This window comes from Bubalus kerabau, chromosome 9, assembly GCF_029407905.1.
Source record: "Bubalus kerabau isolate K-KA32 ecotype Philippines breed swamp buffalo chromosome 9, PCC_UOA_SB_1v2, whole genome shotgun sequence".
Taxonomy (NCBI): Eukaryota; Metazoa; Chordata; class Mammalia; order Artiodactyla; family Bovidae; genus Bubalus; species Bubalus kerabau.
In genome coordinates this window covers 50,352,343-50,371,461 of record NC_073632.1, presented here as the reverse complement: position 1 = coordinate 50,371,461, position 19,119 = coordinate 50,352,343, and the positions used below count along the sequence as shown (strand labels likewise).

The 19,119-nt window shown below is 39.6% G+C and overlaps 1 protein-coding gene across 3 annotated transcripts in view; it reads left to right on the top strand.

Moving 5' to 3' along the window:
- SOBP (sine oculis binding protein homolog) overlaps positions 1–19,119 on the top strand; it is a 165,962-nt gene that overhangs the window by 95,649 nt on the left and 51,194 nt on the right. For 2 of the 3 annotated variants that reach the window (XM_055535283.1, XM_055535284.1), the window contains exon 5: positions 1,257–1,352. The exons of the other annotated variant lie outside the window; for it this stretch is intronic. In XM_055535283.1, coding sequence (XP_055391258.1) covers positions 1,257–1,352 — 96 coding nt within the window. The remainder of the gene's footprint in view (positions 1–1,256; positions 1,353–19,119) is intronic. 3 annotated transcript variants of the gene reach the window in all.

Sequence of the window (19,119 nt, the reverse complement as noted above, 5' to 3'; positions counted from 1 at the left end):
ATCCCTTTCTAAAATGACAATCCCTAGTCTAGCTGAGAGCTCTGAGCGGTGCTTGTCAGGGGCAGCTTTCACGCCATTAACAGAGAAACACTACTCGGCGCTGCCACCGCTCTGTGCCGACGTATGCTCATTGTTTTCTCCCCCTCAATCCATACATCACAACAGGTAGTTCTCAGCTGTTCCCCCGGTGCCAGACATACATTTTATCTAAAGAGACAGCAGACAGAACTACCTGCTGCTTCCTGTGCGGCTCTCCCTGTGTTTCTCTCCTTTTTCCTACTTCACTTGGGCTTTTTGAAATCAGCTGGCAGGGAGCCAGGAGCTCATCATTTTAATGCAGTGCAAAATGGAATGTGCATAATTATATGCAAGCCATATGTGAGGGAGACAGCTCAGCTGTGAATTTCAGAAGGGCCAGGAAAGAGAGAGCAGTTAGGGCGATAGGAGAGAGCAGAGCGGAGTGCAAGAGTCACCCAAATGGGAGGTTTAATGAGCGCGCTGCGGACACGCCTCCTTTCACCCACCGTTTTCTTCTCTCCAACTCCAAACCAGAAACTGATGGAGATTAGAAAGGGAGGACTGTATGCAAGGGGTATTGCTAATGGGTTCTGTTAATGTCTCCATTTAAACTTCAGCTTTCTTAATTAACAGTGTAGATGAAAATAACCAGTAACTTTTAATGCAGCTTCTTAATTAAATCTTTTTTATTTTTACTGCATTTGATATAAGAATCATTGTTCTTACTAGATCATTGCTCCTTTCAGATCTTTATTTAAAAATTGAGGGGAATCAGTATATCTCTAATAGTATGACAATGCAAAATATAACTATGCAAATTGCTTTTCTTATGGCCTTGCTATTAGAATTTTTTAAAAGTGCATTATCTACAGATTGCTTAAGCATGCCAAAAAGTTTAAACACGTATGTATGTCATATAATCCTAAATGTGCAAAAAAAAAAGTCACTGAAGTCTGAAGTGGTGGTAATTTTCAGCAAAATTATTCGATTTTGTTTTGTTTCATGTCATTTAAAATATTACACCACAATGAATTTGCATGTTCAAACTGAACTATGTGAAGAAAAATAAATCCCAAATTTTGATATCTAAAAGGCGTACTGCGTATTTAAACAAATTTCTTAATGATGTTGTGATTTCTGGATTCCCGTTTGTTTAATGATCTGAGCTGTTATGCTTTTAGCTTTTTTTTCTTCCATTATTTGTAAGTCCCTAAATAGGCCATTATATTTCCCTTCAGGCTAGAGATGAAGATGGACATGCTGAAAATTTTCCCCAGCAGCACTATGCTAAGGAAACTCCAAGGCTTGCCTTCAAGAATAACTGCGAACTACTTGTAAGAATAACATACTTACAACAAGTCTAGAATGTTACTTTAGCACAGTGAAAACAGTTTTTGAAAGGGTTTGTTCATTATTACATAATTTTTGAAGTATTATAGTTTTTCTGTATAGAGTTCTTAATGCTAATTCTGATATCACTGAATATGAAGTATAAGATCTCAAATTGTTTGCACATCTTTTATATCTGATTATAGAGCTTGGATGGCCCTGTCTTTATTAGTTTGTTCTGTATAGTACTTGATTAGCAGCCATTTGGAGAATGGCTAGTAAAGTTAAAAATATAGAGAAAGACAGTTGATATATGTAAGCTTGGAGAGAGAAAAAAAAAACACAACAATTCCACCCCCTTCCCTCCTCCTACTTCCTAATTGTATACTATTTTAGGCGACAACATGGTAATATTTTGTTCTGCTAGGAAAGATAGCAGAGTTGACACGCAGTACTCCCTTTAGAATTCAAGTATTCCTGCACTCTCTTGCCAAACTCAATCAGGCGCTTTCGTCTCTCCTATGTAGAAGTCAAAGCATCGACAGGATGCGGGGATGTTTCCAAGTCGTGCGAGAGAGGATCTCAGCTGTGACAGGGACTCTGTTCCAACGCAGGGTTAATTTGCTGTTCATTTTAGCATTTACAGTGAGACAAGATGAAAAGAGAGCAGGAATGCCTATTATATTTCTATTAAATGAATCTGTTGGGACCTAATGTTCTTGATTAGCTTTTGAAAACGAGTGCTCCGCAATGCATTTTCTGTTTACCTAAAGTAAACAGAGAATGAATTGTCATTTATTTAGAGATTCAAACACTGCTTTTGAAAATGAAGCTTTATGAGGGATCTAGCTATGTTGTCCCTAAATGTTCTTTTCTTTTCAATTGCATTAAAGCAAAACATTTGCTCCAACTAAATGAAAACACTGAAAGAGAATGAGGATGCTCACTTGTAAGATTCTGAGGTAGTCTCATTTCTGTTTAGTTTTTTGGCGGAACACATTAGGAAATCGCACATGTAAGAGTCTTTGGACTTAGCTCTGATACCAACTATTCATTAAAAATAAAATGTCCAAAGAGCAGGAGAAGAGAGGAAAATACAGTTCTTACTCGTTCTAGCCACAGTAGCTAGATGTTGACAGTAAGAAACTCCTTCCCCCTCCACAGTCTGCATGGTTACGGTAGCATCACTTACTGTGTGTGTCGTCCCTTGACCAATCAATCTGCAGGAAAATTTACTGCTTATAAATGCAATTTTTTCCTGAAATTTTAACTCACCTTGTATTTTATCCTAGGGCTCTTAAACTTCCAGGGTTGCTAGTGTTACCTATTTCGGGGAAACCCTTTTCACTTATTTCCATTGTAATGTTTCACTCTGTAACTCTGGTTTTCTAGCAGAAGACCATAGGGGCCATTTATTCTATGTTTTGGTATTAAAATGCTTTGGGGGATAGCTTACTTCTTTTTAGAGATTCTGTTTATAGTAATATGCCATATTTTACTTTTTTCCTATTTACTGGAAAAACGAATGTGCTTGAGTCTGGATTGTGGTCAGTTTATACTGGAGAAAGTAAAACATACATGTGAACATCTTTTCCAGCTATCTTTAGAGAAAATATATGTTTATTCATTGATGTGCTTAAACACAGTATCGTGTTGGCAGTAGTTTCGAGAAATCAGTGCAATCTTTGTCCTTCTAGTAGCTATTAGAAATACTTTATTTTGGTCACCATAATTTCTTGTGATAAGAGAAAAAAATTAATAGAGTGAAAAAACAAGTGAGCTTATTTCTCCAAGGAGAAATGTAATTTTTTTCAGCTGCAAGAGAAGCGATGGTGTTTCCTGGTTATGAATCTCTGAGAAGTTATGCTTCTCTGTGAAAGAGATTTGTTCCTTCATAAAAGAGGAAGTCCTTGGAGTTTTCTTAGTGCAGCTTAGGGCAAATTTAAAAGACTGTGAAAGAAGATTGCAAGCCCTGCTCCAGAGGGCTTTTCTTAGCTTGAGAGTGAGTCTGCCCTCCTGTGCAGTTCACTATAACAGGCGTGGGTTTAGACAGTGGGGGAGCTCTTTGAGGGATGATGATGGCTCTTGGGAGAAAGCGTCAAGGGAATGGATTATTCTGGGTTCCCAGGTGATCAGGGACACATGGCTGGAAGGTTAACCCTCTGGCCCACAGCTGCTGACAGAAAGTGCCTTGGCAAGGGAGACAGGACATAGCCTCTGACTCTGTTACTGACCGTTGATGGTCTCTGCCCTCCTTCCCATACCCCCAGTCTCTGCTTCTTGGAAGAGGAGGAATATTAAGTAACCTAAACAAAAGCAAAGTAGAAGCGATGCCTAGAATGCACAAGTATGGGTAATCAGAAGGCACTGACAAAGAAAGCATTGGCCGAAAGAAAAATTTGCCACGCAACTGTCGATTTCCTGTAGGTACTGATTTGCCCATTTAAACCTCAAACCATGATATGTGCCTTCACACTTAACGTGCAGCACAAATGACTAGATGTTTAGCTTGGTGGCCAAGATTCCTTGCTTGGTGATTTTGCAGCAGTTTCCTTATGTTTTCTTATTAGTTTTGAAAATGCAAGGCTGTCAAGATGAGTGACATAAGATAAAATGTGCATATTATTTGATATATCACAATTCACTGTGGCCCCACCTACCTCTTCATAAATAGATGTGTATACACACACACACTCCTCAGGGTATTTTGCTGGTCTGTCTAAGCTTATGACCAAAGCAAATAACTTACAGTAAAAGACAATGTGGGGAATTCATATCCCTTCCCTGAACAATATAACAACACAGGGGATTTCCCTTGTGGTCCAGTGGTTAAGATTTTGCCTTCGAATGCAAGGGTGCAGGTTCGATCCCTGGTCAGGGAGCTAAGACCGCCTGTGGCAGAAAAACTGAAACGTAAAACAGAAGCAGTATTGTAACAAATTCAATAAAGACTTTTAAAATGTTCCATATAAAAAAATCTTTAAAAATCAAAAACAATATAGCAACATAGCTTATGAGAGCCCAGAGGAGGCAGCATTTAGGGCCAGCTTTGGTGACCAATACTTGTCCTAAACTACAACTCTGTTGCTGATCCCTTTACCGTTATTGCTTCATTCTTTTGGGACTGGAAGTCCTTCTTATTTCCCCTATTAAAATGCTCATACTGATGGTGGGAGTTGGATTAAGAGCCAGAATGGGAGGAGGGCCTCGGTCATACCAGGAGCTTACACCTTCTTGTTAGTCAGTATTCACTCAGTTCTTGAAAGCCACCTTGGGTAAGACCTAGCAGCATCTTAGGTAAGAACTGAGCCCCAAGTGTTCTTCGGAGCAGTTCAGAGAATACAGAGAGTGTCAGTGTATTCAGGAATAAGGTCAAAATATAGTCAAAGATGTGCAGAAACCAGTGTGGTGTAATTTGGTTGGAAAGAAACTAGGTTCAGGAAGTCTGAAAGGGAAAGGGGAAAGCAGCCTATCTTCTTTAGTTCCAGATTATGGATCATTACCTAGACAGTCTGATTCCTTTTGGCTTTTCCTTAGGCTGTTGAGGGTGGCAGTTTTGCAGAGGAAAGGGGGAGATGCCCTTAGTTGGGAGTGCATACGTGTGTGCACGGGTGTCTGCTCAGTCTCTAAGTCATGTCTGACTCTTTGAGACCCCATGGACTGTAACCCACCAGGCTCCTCTGTCCATGGGATTTTCCAGGCAAGAATACTGGAGGGGATTGCCATTTCTTCCTCCAGGGGATCTTCCCAACCCAGGGATCAAACCTGCATCTGTTGCGTCTCCTGCATTGGCAGGCAGGTTGTTTACCACTGAGCCACGTGGGAAGCCCCTTAGTTGGGAGGCTAAATAGAAATAGCATCAGGAAATAATGCTTTCTGGTCATTTACAATGCCAGTGTAAGGAGAAGGTGAAAACTATTTTAGTTTTGTGGCCTTGTATATTGAGCTGGTGGAGAGGAGAGATGCTGGGCAGTTCTGTGGGCTACTTTGTCCATCTGATTTCCTTGTGGGGCAGAGAGGTGGATTATAAGAGTTGGATGTTACCTCTAGGCAGAACTGCTCTGTGTTAATTCAGTGTTCAGTTAAGAAGACATTACTGAGCATCTATGTATAAGGCATTATGCTAGACAGTGTTTGTAGGGGACAGAAGTAGAGAAAGACAGTCCCTTCCCTGAAGGAGCTTAAATTCAGTAGGAAGAACAAGGATAGTCAGTATTGTAGGCATCAGGAACATGGGCTCTCTGGTCTTCCTGGAAGTTAGAATTTCGTCTGATTTATACCATATTGCTCTGATGGTAGAGTGAAGGCTCATGGGCACAAAGGCTTAACATTTATGGTGACACATCTGGCATCATATCATATTGGTCACCATTGCGCCTCATGGACCTCTGCATTTCGGATCTTCATCTGTAAAATGTGATACTAAAAGGTAATAGCCTCAAAGGGTACTGTCAGGATTGAAAGTGATGACACATTTGACGTGCCTGGTACATAGTAACTTTCAGTACATATTGGCTGCTGTGGTCATGCTCCTTCTTTATTTCATGATTATTATTGTTACACAATGAGCTGTGGCCCAAGAGGGCACCAACAAAGTTCTGGAGTACAAAGGAGGAAGAGATTATTTCCACATGTTGTAATTAGAGACTTAACCAAGGATACTTTTGATATAGGCCTTCCAGGGTTGGATTTTTTTGTAGTTGGAGCTGGGGTATAAGGGTCATTCCCAGCAGAGGGAAATAACATGTGCAAAGGCAAGGAGGTGAGAAAGTTCAGATCAAGTAACTCACATCTCAGTTGGCAATTAAGTTGACTGAAGTGAAGGAACCTGAAGGATACAGAGTGAGCTGGCAGGCCGGTCCATTTGCAGAGGAAATGGGGTCGCTAAGAGTCAGACACAACTGAGCGACTTCACTTTCACTTTTCAGTTTCATGCATTGGAGAAGGAAATGGCAACCCACTGCAGTATTCTTGCCTGGAGAATCCCAGGGACGGGGGAGCCTGGTGGGCTGCCGTCTATGGGGTTGCACAGAGTGGGACATGACTGAAGCGACTTAGCAGCAGCAAATAACTGTCTTTTATTTGGGTTAAAGGCTCAGTGGGTAAAGAATCCGCCTGCTATGCAGGAGACACAGGAGACAAGAGTTTGATCCCTGAGTCAGGATGATTCCCTGGAGAAGGAAATGAAAACCCACTCCAGTATTCTTGCCTGGAGAATTCCATGGACAGAGCCTGCCAAGCTACAGTCCATGGGGTTGCAAAGAGTCGGATATGACTGAGTGAATAAGCACACACAAATAACTGACACCATCCTATCAAGTCTAGACTTTAGTAGTTTTACTTTTGGAAATCCCTAGTACTTCTGTGGATTAAAAAATTATTATGGAAAATTCCTAACATACAAAAGTAGAGAGTCATAAAACAAATGTCCATGTACTAACAGTTATCAACTATTAATCTTGCTTCATCTACCCCTTTACCCTCTACCCACTCCACCCTTTTATTCTGCTGAAGTATTGTGAAACATATGCTTTTTTGTTTGGTTTAACATTTTTTTTTGGTAAAGATTAGCACACCGCTTATCTGGCTAGAAAGAATCCATTGAGACTGATTAAATTGGGAATTGGAGCTTTGGGATTAGGAATACATAAAACAAATGACTCTTGGTTATGCAGTGCGCTCTTCCCTCCCTGCTCAGCACAACTCTGTGAGGCTTGGATGGTCAGATGGAGTGTTAAAAACCCTTAAGGTGAAAGACATGCCACAGTGCTAGTGATGACTTTATTTTCTTTACTGTTGGACCCCTGGTTTTATTGTTTTATTTATCTTTCTTTTGAAAAATTGATGTATAGTTGATTTACAATATTGTATTAGTTTATGTTGTACAGCAAAGTGATTCACTTATGTATATATACATTCTTTTTTATATTATTTTCCATTATGGTTTATCACAGGATATTGAATGTAATTCTCTTTACTACACAGGAGGACCTTGTTTTTATCCATTCAATATAGAATAGTTCTCATACACCCCTGGTTTTAAATGTATTTATTTACAAATAAGATCTCTTTAAGCTTACCTCATGCGAAGAGTTGACTCATTGAAAAAGACCCTGATGCTAGGAGGGATTGGGGGCAGGAGAAGGGGACGACAGAGGATGAGATGGCTGGATGGCATCACCGACTTGATGGACATGAGTTTGAGTGAACTCTGGGAGTTGGTGATGGACAGGGAGGCCTGGTGTGCTGTGATTCATGGGGTCACAAAGAGTCAGATGCGACTGAGCAACTGAATTGAACTGAACTGAAGCTTACATGGGCAAGAAAATAGGACAAAATTTATGATCAAAATTTAAAATTAAATGTAAGAAATACATTTCTACAAGCAAAAAAATAAAGATCTCTTTGCAACCCAGCCCATCTTACCAGTACATGTTGACTTCATCACAGCAGTGAGGGGGAATTCTGGATTGCTGTCAGATATTAGCTATTGCTAGGACTTTCTAGCTAGATTATGGAATCTCAATGAGAACCTCCAAAAGGATGATAGAAATAAACACATTTCACGTGAAACTTGATAGGCTTTTCAAAATAGGTATAATTGGCCGAAGACCTCCCTTAATGCTGCTAGTCTAGCAGAAAGCCAGATACATGCCCTGGTTCAACTTGATTTGACACACTGTTTCTTTGACGTTACAGCTGAGCAGCCCAGGCATTGAGGATTAAAATTCATGCTGACACACTTGGACTCCCATAACATCAAATAAAATATCATATGACCTGTGCGTATGTAGTATGCTGTGTACCCGTTTCCTGAAATAGTCATTGTAAAAACCCCAAAGATGTAAAATGACCCAGAAATCCCCAGGGATTGGTTGCTGTCTAGAGAGAGTTGGCCTATCCAACCTTTTTTTTTTCCCCTCCCTCACCACCCCTACTCCTGACCCCTATAGTCTAGAGCTATTCTGGTGTTCTCTGAAGGGTTCTCTGAACTAATGTTTTTAGAAAAATAAAACTTTTTAGAGAGGAGAGGACCAATCTTAGACTAAGCAAGGAGTAGTTCTGCTAGAGGTGGCCCCAATACATTCTCCATCTAGACCATCCAGACTTTAACACAGGCAGAAGAGGATTCTGCCTGAGCTGTCCTATTTCCCCTCACATTCCTGTTTCCATCTGTGCTGTTGTTTCACCCTCTTTCCAGCTGGCCCTGCTGCTTCTCTCTTTCTCTTTTTAGCCCTTTGGCTCCCATGACTGCCATGGTCTTGTGATTCAGAGCCTTTTCTTCTCCTGTACAAAGACCCTCTCCCACAAAGACTGTCTCCCTCACTTACCACCCATGCAAATCATACTTTAACTGTCTCTCTTTAGTTTCTTTCTTTGGGAGAGAAGCTGCAGGAAGGCTGGAGTTCCCGTGCTTCTGCTCTGGTGTAGGTACTTTTCTTGGGATGAGATTTAATTGGAGACCCCTGGTCCCCTGTAAGCTCCCTTTTCCAAGGCATGGAGATCTATCTTTGCCTTTACCAGTTTGGGGCCATTGCACAAAAAAGATAAGAGGCATATGGTTTGGTGTTCATGTTGACTTACATGAACAGTACATCACAGTGGTTCTTGAGAGAGACATGGAGGACCATGTATTTTTCAGGTAAGAGTGGGTGTCCCAGCCCTGCTCAGCAGACATACCAGCTGTGCAAGCTGGTCAAGTTTCCCTGAGCCTCAGTGCTTTTATCAATACAATGAAGATAAATATAGTACCTGCCTCATTGGTTTGTTTTCAGGAATAAGTGAGATCATGTATATGAAGCACTTACTATGTCTGACATATACTGAGTAAAAGTTCAATAAGCCTTAGTTTTATTATTAACAGAAAGGATCCAGAAAGTAGCATTAATTTAAGCAAAATCTTAAGGCAGAATCTGGAAGCACCTGCCTTTCTTCTCTACTAGAGTCTCTTCCCAGTTGGGTTTGTAGAAGCCCATAAAATATTTAAAATTAGATATTTTAATTTAAGAAAAAACTTCAGAGAAACTCTTGAACATCCATTCACTTGCCTATATTTATGTCAAGAACACTACAGATCCCTACTGGCTGCATAGCAAATGTTTCTGATTTGTAAGGTACTGTAATGTTAGGGTAATTTTCAAAGAAGGATTTAAAACCTCCCCAAAATAGTATGGTGTTAGGTTGAAGAGCTTGGACTCTTGAACTGGACTATTTGGTTTAAATTCAGGAAGCTCCTTCACTTCCCCCACTGGCTATGTGACCTTGGGCAAGTCACTGAACATATCTCTCTGTCCATGTCCTTGTCTGTGAAATAGGGAGAACAATCATATCTGTCTGGTAGGGTTGGTGTGAGGTCTGAATGAATGAATACCCGCAAGATGCTTAGAACAGTATTTGGCAAACACTTGGCATTCCATTGAGGTTGTTGTAACTAAGATTATTTCTTTCAAGGTTGTCTACTTACTAGCACATCATAGAATACCACTGACTGAATTTTCTAGCAATTGATTATCTGAAAGTCTTGAGTATGAATATTTGCAAGCAAAAGCCATGAAATTTCCTTGTGAACAATGAAAGGAACAAGGTATATCATGCAGATAATTCTTAGAGCTAAGCTTTAAAAAAACTATCAAAGAAGATTCTATGGGATCCAAGACCCCTTCATCTTGCCTTTCCATTTAGTAGTACAATTGTTAATCTTAGAAATAGGCAACTATTAAGAAAATAAATGCAAAGCAAAGGAAAATATAATTTACACATGGAAGTATCTGCAATAGCAAATGAATGTGCCTCTGATAAACTTGTTAAGGGAAAGAGACAAGAAACCATCCTTTGTGGGGTGCCTCCAGTGCGCCACTGTGCTTGGTCTTTACAGACCCTTTTTGAGACCCTGTATGCTCTATACCTTTGCTAGTATGTATTGTTATTATCAGGGCTTCCCAGATGGTGCTAGTGGTAAATAACTCACCTGCCAATCAATGCAGGAGATGTAAGAGAGACACAGGTTTGATCCCTGTGTCAGGAAGATCCCCTGGAGAAGCGCACAGCAACCTACTCCAGGATTCTTGCCTGAAGAATCCCATGGACAGAGGAGCCTGGAGGGATACAGTCCACAGGGTCTCAAAGAGTCGGACATGAATAAATTCACTTAGCACAGCATGGCACACACATTGTTATTATCATTTCATGGAGGGGGGAATTACGATTTGGAGATGTTACATTCCTTGCTCTGGGAGATGGGAGGAGATGTAGTGACAGATTGCAGAGCCTGATTTGATTCACATCTCTGTGACCTGTGCTCAGGCCAAAATACTGCCAGCTTCTCAAGGTAGGGACCAGGTCTGATATACTCTTCCATCTGTGGGTGAGAGAAAGGGTTTGTGGGATGAATTAAGCAACCAATCCAGAATCACTCTTTCTGGCTTCTTTATGGTAACAGTTCTTTGGTAGAATTCTGAATCCAGAAGGAACATCTGTGGGAATGTTAGGAAGGGGAGTTTATTCAGAAAGGCATGTCAGTGTTTGAGAATTTCCAGTGAGCACTAAATTGTAGGGAAAGGAACCAAAGTATATATTTTTAAATTTGGTAGTCTATAGAAAATATAATTTGCAGTGTGTAATAAGCATTTGAGTGGGTTTTTTTCAAATCTGACAACAATAGATGGTATTTGATAAATGTTAAATCTTCTTTTGAAGATTTTTATTCTTTTTATGATCAGTAAAGCCATTTCAAAAAAACTTGGCTTCTTTTGATTTGGTGGAGTTGTATTCTTTGGGATGAACCTGGTAAACCAGGTTTAAACTGATCTTGCCTTCAAGACCTCTGGCCATCAAGTAGCATACTGGAGATAAGTGTCAGTGACATTTTCCTTCATTGTTTTAATTGCTAAGACTCAACTATTACCTAAAGTACCAAAGAGAATTCACCTCTGATGGCTTGATAGAAACTCTAGATCATATATCAAACAAAACCAGAAAACCAGACAGGATATTAATTATCAATATAAAGGTGCCCAAGAAACCAGCCGGAAATAATATTAATCATATTTAGTCATATGCTTGGTTTGTGGCTAGAACAAGCTAACGAAAGTCTCTTGGGAGAAAAAGGAAAAGGAATAAAAAATATTTGGACTTGAGAAGAATGACATACATGAGTAATAAAGGAGGCAAAACATTGGAGATGGGGATGTGGAGGTGATGGGGGACTGGTGAGAGGGAATTTTAAGAGAGAAGAAAGAAAGAAGACCATGGTGAAGCTGCAAATAAGGTCTTTAATGTATTTTCCCACTGCATTTGGCTTGGAATGCCTTTTGTGACCATGTTTTTTGCACACTTTCTGCTCTTCTGGTTTGAGGCATTGGACTTTCCTGGAGAGCTCTCTTCTTAGCTTCTCCTCCCTAGCCATATTCAACCAGAAGTTGAGATGCCCTCCTTTAATTCCAGACAAGGCTCCCCTGGCTCAGAACTCTGAGACAAGACCTTTGTCTTTACTCACTGTACCCTTGACAACCATGCCTGCCCACCCCATATTTTATGATGCACCCCCCCCAACATGTTTACATCTCAGAAATGGGATTTCGTGTTATAATTGATGACCTGTCATTTTTTAAAAATTGGCAATGTTTTTCCCTGCTGATATAAAAGAATAGCATCTTAACAATCAGTGGTGATATAGATTCTATGAACTGTGGAAGTAGGTACTCAAAAATTATTTGTTGGATGAATACATGAAATAACATATTCTCCTGGTTCTAGTTCAGATAAAAACAAAATGCCTAAGGTTGGGTCTGGATTGTTCATGGGCCACGGACAAAGTGGAGCGGAGGGTGGGCCTGTTGTCTTGGCTGAGAATTTGACTGCTGTATACTTGCCCTTCAGTGGAGCTGATAGATGGCTTTGTTCATAACTTCAAGTGAAATATTGAGCCAGTTTAGACATACTCTCAGTAAATCAGGTTTAAAATAATAAGCACTACTTCTGCCTTAACTATTGAGAAAATTGCTTAATGTTCTATGTTGGATTATATATCCATCAATATTTCTCTTAAATATCCATGAAAATACATTGGTGGAGAAGCAATGCTTTCTCTCTCTCTCACACTTTCTCAACAGAACAAGCTGTAGATTTCATTAGGATAAAGTATGGGTTTTTTAAATAAATTGGGATTTTTTTTTAACCCATCCTCATCACCAACACCATCATCTCTTAGAGAGGTTCCCAATCTGGAGAAGAGACGAGTACCCATAGACACATACATTCCCTGCACTTTGAATCTGTAATCCACCTTCAGGATATCAACCGAATTATACTCTAAATTTAACTGTGTGAAATACTCTGCTGTTTTATAGTGTTCAGATCTCAATATAGTTTAGTTTCCTTTGAATGGAAAATTTGAATCTGATTCTGATATTGCAGCAGAATCTGTTATAGTCTTCTTGGTGTGAACACGGAAGGGGAAAAAAACCACATAAACATTTTTAAATGTCAGAGCCTGAGTTAGGAAGGGAGGCAATATTTAAATATTGAGCATATGCTCTGATAAGACCTTCATGGGGAGATATCCTGATTATTAACATATATGAAACACTTTGGGGTCTCCATAATGTAGCCATTTCACACAGTGATGTTTTTTAATTTTTAGATTGTCTGATAACTGTTAGGACAAAAAGAGTATAAACACTAGTTTTGGCTTAGAGAAATATTTATATACTTGCCAGATAGCTTGAATCTTGACAATATGTGATATCATTGTGTATATACACATACAAAATACAATATATGGAGGCAAACATATATCCCATGCAGAAATGTCGATACATACATAAAAGAAAATGAAAATAGACTGAAGCATTACGGAAGTGCTTATGAGCCTATGGCATTTAACACATCTCAATCATTTATGCAGTATTTGATATAAATATCAAAACATAATTTGATGTTTATATATGAACACATAAAAATAAGTAACATGGAAAAATAAAGTTGTAGTGAAATTTTCATTTTTCCTTAACACTTTTATTTTTAAACAATGTTCTGTCATCAAATCATCCAAGTTAAAAATTGAGTGGCATCAGTGGAGACAGCTGGTCTTGATAATTCAAACCCCAAAGTCCTTTTCTCAAGGGATATATTCTCTGGTGTGTTTGGTCTGGATAGTTTCTTACATCTGTAATTTCTTCTGTGTAATTTGCATGAAACAATATATATATATATATATATATATATAATTCAATGCAATATCTATAAATATTTAAAACCTTTTCTAAAAACCTGAATATTTAGTGTCACAGACACTAAATCCCAGAAAGTGGAATTAATATGAGTAAGTGGTTATGGGTGTGTATATGACCTAGATTTTGAAGACATTTGTCTTCCAATCAAGATGCATTTATTGAGTACCTACTCTGTCCTAAGTGCTGTGCTTAAAAGATGGTGTAAGATGTGGATCCTTCTCGTTAGGCATTTATATGCAAACTGTGCTGGTGTGAACAATGAACTTCCAATGTTGATTAAAGTGCCAGATGGGGTTGTATGATTAGAGAATAGAAATACATATTAAAGTATTATGTACAAAAGGAAGTAAAAGTTCATTTAATGGGGAAGAGATAGTGAGCTGGAGTCATCAGGAATAGATCCTCAGGGGATGTGGGGTCTGGGCTGGTTCCTGTAGGGTAGATGGGGAGAGGAAGTGTATCACAGAGGAAGAGGAGGCTGTTGATACAATGATGGGAGCGAGGTGAGCATGGAGTACAGGGGGGCCATTGAGACACTGCCTGGCATCATTGTGTGAGTGGTGAGAATAGTTAACTCAGTAGGTTATGGTCAGATAATAAAAACAGTGAGAGCAAGGCAGCTAATTTTACACTTGGTGTTTTAGGCTATGGGGATCTGTATTAGGAACCTGAGCAATGAAGCACAGTTATGAAAGCCGTGCTTCCACCCCTTGGAGAATGGGAGCGGTGAGGCTTCTAGAAGGCAGATAGAAATCTAGGTATACCGTGATGAGGACAAATGCTTCTCACAGCTGGAAAGGCAAGAAAGAGACTACAGATGACTGTCCAAAAATATTGGTCATCAAGTTCTTATGACCATGTTAATATAAATAACTGGCAAAGATTTCATCTCCAGCCAATTTTCTTATAAATTTAGATTTTGGATAAGAGTCATAATTGAGTAAGTAGCTAGTTGTGTGCAATGGGAAAAAGTGAGAGCAAAGTAGAAGCAAGAAACTGAGCTGTGATCCAGAATGATTCAGGGATCAGTGTGATTTCACTGTAAAAACACAACCTGGGGGAAGAAGGCTCTTAAATTTGAATTAAAGAGGCATAGAGTCTCCCTTCACAAGAATGTAAGAACCCCTTCTCTCAGAGAATTGCACAGAGGCAGTGCAGATTACGTGCCCTGGAGTTACACCAACCTGGCTGGGTGGTGACCAGCTTTGTGGCCGTGGGAGGGTTGGTTTCTGTAGCTATAAAACAGAAATAATAGCTGTACACACCATTTAGAGTGGCTGTAACAGCTAAATGAAATAATATATATAAAGTATTTGGTATATAATAAGCCTCAGTAAAAGGTTACTAGTAAAGGGAATAAGCCCCCCCGCCCCTTTTTGTATTTAACTTTCAAGAGAGAGAAGGAATTGCCAATAAATAAAACTCACAGGAATATTTCAATTCCTTGCTTTTTAAAAATAAAGAGAAAATTTTTACGACATATAGTTTTTGATTGTGTGAATTTAGCTTACTTTTTTACACCTTGCACGTGTACAGGACTCTAGAAAGAGAACTGGTATTTTTCTAGTAATGACCCTAAAGATTTTCAAGATCTTCATAAAGAAAACACATCTTATTGAGTTTACTGTCTTTACTAAGATAGAGTATTAGACTAATATTAAATGGTTTGGGGGTAAAATAGTCTTACACAAAGAGGGTTTGCTAGTTAACACCCAAAATCAAATTTCTTATAATCCCACATTCCCTGATTTTCCTAATTAACTGACTATTTAAATTCTACTTTTCTTTAGGAAGTAAACACCATCACCCACTTGTTTGGGCATCTTCTTTGTTCATATGCTAATAAATTTCAGGATATATCAGTTAGGCACTTACTTATTTGATAAATCAGTTTTTCTTTGGTCTGATTTAATAGTTTGGAATGCACTGGAGACTTGATGCAGTTGTAAAAAAGAAAAGAAAAAATCCAAAATAATGTGAGCAAAATGTCATTAAGTGAACATGGTAAAGCTGGAGAGCATCTCTCTTGGTTAGAATTCCTCTTTGAAATTGCTGGTCTGCCTCTACCCTACACAGATTATCAAGGTCATGTTCAAGATTAAAATGAGCTGTGGGACAATAAATTGCCTGTTATAGCAGAAAAACATACAAACAGAAAATGAGACCTAATATCTTTCCATATGCCCTGATTTTTTTTTCTTTCTGAGCCTAATACACCTATTTAGTCTAATTTAGCTTTAGCATTAGTTATGGTTTCTAAAATTACAATGTGTGTGAAGATTGGAATTTTTCTTCCAGCAGGAATGAGAGTGTATGTAATATGCTTTCTCTCCTCCCTCAGGGAATGGTAGAATTCCATATCTCCCTACTCTCTCTGTGTCTGGTCAGTCTGCTGTGGGAATGCCTCTCACCACACCTACTATGGGAACCATACCTCCCAAAACCAACAGCCCCATAGCCTTGCATCTAGACTGGCCCTCATGTCATCAGTGTATAAGCCCCAGCAAACAATGAAAGTACAATAATGTCTTTTTACATTGTGAAACTTACCATATAAAGTTAATTTTAGATTTGGAAGTATGACTTTAAAATACATGGTTGAATCTTTTGGGTTTTTTTTTAATGACTGCAATACAAAGGTTTAAAGTTTTCTATTGCAAGAAAGGAATGACTGGACTGGTAAGGATGCTGATGGTTAGAGCAAGAGACCTGGAAATAGACAAAGATTCTGGAGTCAGTTCTCCTTCACTCGGCTGCTGTATTGTCACATCTCTTTGGCTTATCCTGGCCATGCATTAACATCTCTTAACTGTTTCCAAAAATTAAGGAACTTTATACAAGTGCCACACACAGTCAAGCTTTCCTCAAAGCCCATGTCATCAATTTCTTCCATCATTCGGTCAGCATGATTTTGGGAGGATCCCCTGGAAAAGGAAATGGCAACCCACTCCAGTGTTCTTGCCTGGAGAATCCCATGGACAGAGGAGCCTCGTGGGCTACAGTCCACGGGGTCGCAAAGAGTCAGACATAACTGAGCGACTAACACGACACACACACACATGTCATGTTCAGGGCATACGATCATCTTGGGTGGGTGTGAAGTGAGCTGCATTTTCACAGAATCCCCCGTGGTTTTTTATAAATTCTTTGTGTACTTACTTTGTAGTATAGGTAGATGATAGATATAGATAAACATAAGTATTTCTAAAATCATCTTACTATAGGCCTTGAATAGGTGCTCAAGAAATACCGACGGTATGAATGAATGAACAAACCGTCCTCATGTGGCTCCCTGTGGGCACTTTTCCACAGCCAGCTCAGACAGCAAGGTCTCTCCTGTGTCTAGGGAGTTGTCAGGAATGTCTGGAATGCTGCAGCCTTGGCTGAGTGGACCTCCTTTCTGACACATTTCTGAGTTGTCCAGTTTCTTGGGCAGAATGAATAATGGCAGAAGACGGAGGAGCCACCTTGGGGTTCTGAGAACTCTCTGGGGCTCCCTCTCTAAACTATGGTATACCTCATCCTCCCCACCACCCCAATCGTGGTCCATGTTTGTTTCCCAAATAACAGAATGGAGCCTGAAAAGAATTTTTTCCAATTTGCATTCAGCGCCTCCATATTCATGTATATGTCTGAATTTAGCTACTAGAGAAGGTATCAGATGTAGTCCTCAAGGCATTAGATTTAAAAATATGTAATTTTTCATTCTTTTTGAACTATTTAAACTAAGATTTTTAAATGAAAGAATTGCTTTGAAAACATGACAACCTTTCTAGGTTTAAATGAGACACTAGCTCTAAGGATGATAAGCAAAGCAAGAGACCCTCCAGAGACCCTCATAACCCTCCTTCCAGCTCCCTCTCTCTCTCAGGTGATTTTCATACAAAATGTCAGTGAGTCCACGATGTAGTTTTTTTCTGGAACCCTCATTCTGCTCAACTGGCCCCATAGAATGATCATACTTCTTTTTGAAATAGAACTGTGCAAAGTCTTGAATTTTATTACCGAATTTAATACCAATAATTACTTAAAATTTAATGAATTTCACTACTGACTTAATTGCTTTTGAGTAGTTCCACTTAACTTATTAAAGAGAAGCAAGGACATATTCATTTAATGAGCAGCAGAAGTCTTGCCCTCACATCTGCCTACATTCTCTTTTCAATTAATCAATTATAGTCTGATGGTGTGTAATTACACATTAAGAAAGTTATTGGATATCGCAGCATGTCTGTCCCGGGGGGCTCATGAATACACGAATATAACACACCTGTAATGACCTGCACTGAGTTCTGCAAATTACACTCATTTCTCTCCCTCTCTTCCTCTCTCTTTGCTAAATTAAGATGAGACCAATTACCATTAACTTTTTGAGTCACATCTAGTCAATGTGATATGGAGAAAGTGAAAAAGACTGAAAGAAAAGTAAAAATGGAGGGAAAAGACTTTATCTCTGAGTGTGAGTAATCTGTCTTTTGAAATGAAGCTTGCCAAGACCTGGTCCTGAGAGCCATCGCAGCGGTGGTTGGTTGTCGTCCGTCAGAACCATGTCTACTGAATCGTACTAAATACTTGAGAAAATCAGGCCGACATTATTTGAACTCAAATAGTGTCTTGCTTCCCAGCTTCCTTCAACCTCCTGATGAGAGAAATAGGAAAACCTTTTGAAATCACATTCAGGCAAATTTGCTTGGCTTGTTTCAAATCAAACCAAAGTCTGGAACTGATCCCCAGGCAGGAGCGCTAAGCCTCCGCATAGCAACTAAGCCGCGTTAAAAAAAAAAAAAAAAAAAAACAAAGAAAGAAAGAAAGAAAAAAGAACCCCCTAAAAATGCAGCACAAACAAAGAGCAAATTCTACTACGTTCATGGCCTAAAGGCTCTGGTTATGTGAAGGGGTCTATTCCAGTATGTCCTTCTGATTTATGCTAAAGCAGTAAAACCCAACAAGAACCTCTTAATCCAAATTATATAGTCAGAGACATTCTAAATGCCTAAACCAACCAAGTGATTTTAAGCAAATGCCCTGTTAAAATAAGCTTTTGATGTCTGCACAACTCCAACTCAAGAAGCAATCTGTTGACATTTTCGGCAAATGCTATCTTCGTCTGAGACAGAGGCAGCCGTGGCTCCGTCGGAGTATTTTTCAGAGTAAAGTGGTTCTTCTCTTTCCCTCTGTCCTCCTCCATTAAAACCTCTGCTTCTGTCATGTCCTCACTGAGGTACTGACATGGTCAACTCTGTTGTGATGAATGGCTTTCCATCAGGATAGTAAGGAGGATACATTGATCCTCAGCTATCAGATACTCATGCACATGCAAACGAATGTGGTGAGCCTCCTTGCTAGAGAAGGATTTGCTTTGTTGATGTTTTTAACTCTGCAGCCAATTTGGGGCATTTTGTGTGCTGTTTCCCCCTCTTACAGCCACTGGCCGTCATACTCCGCCATCACTTGGGCAAAGCCTGCCTCTCAGCGCACCTCCGAGGGATGCCCAAGACCCCACTGGCCCAGGACAGAGGATGTGTGTCTGTGGCAGAGG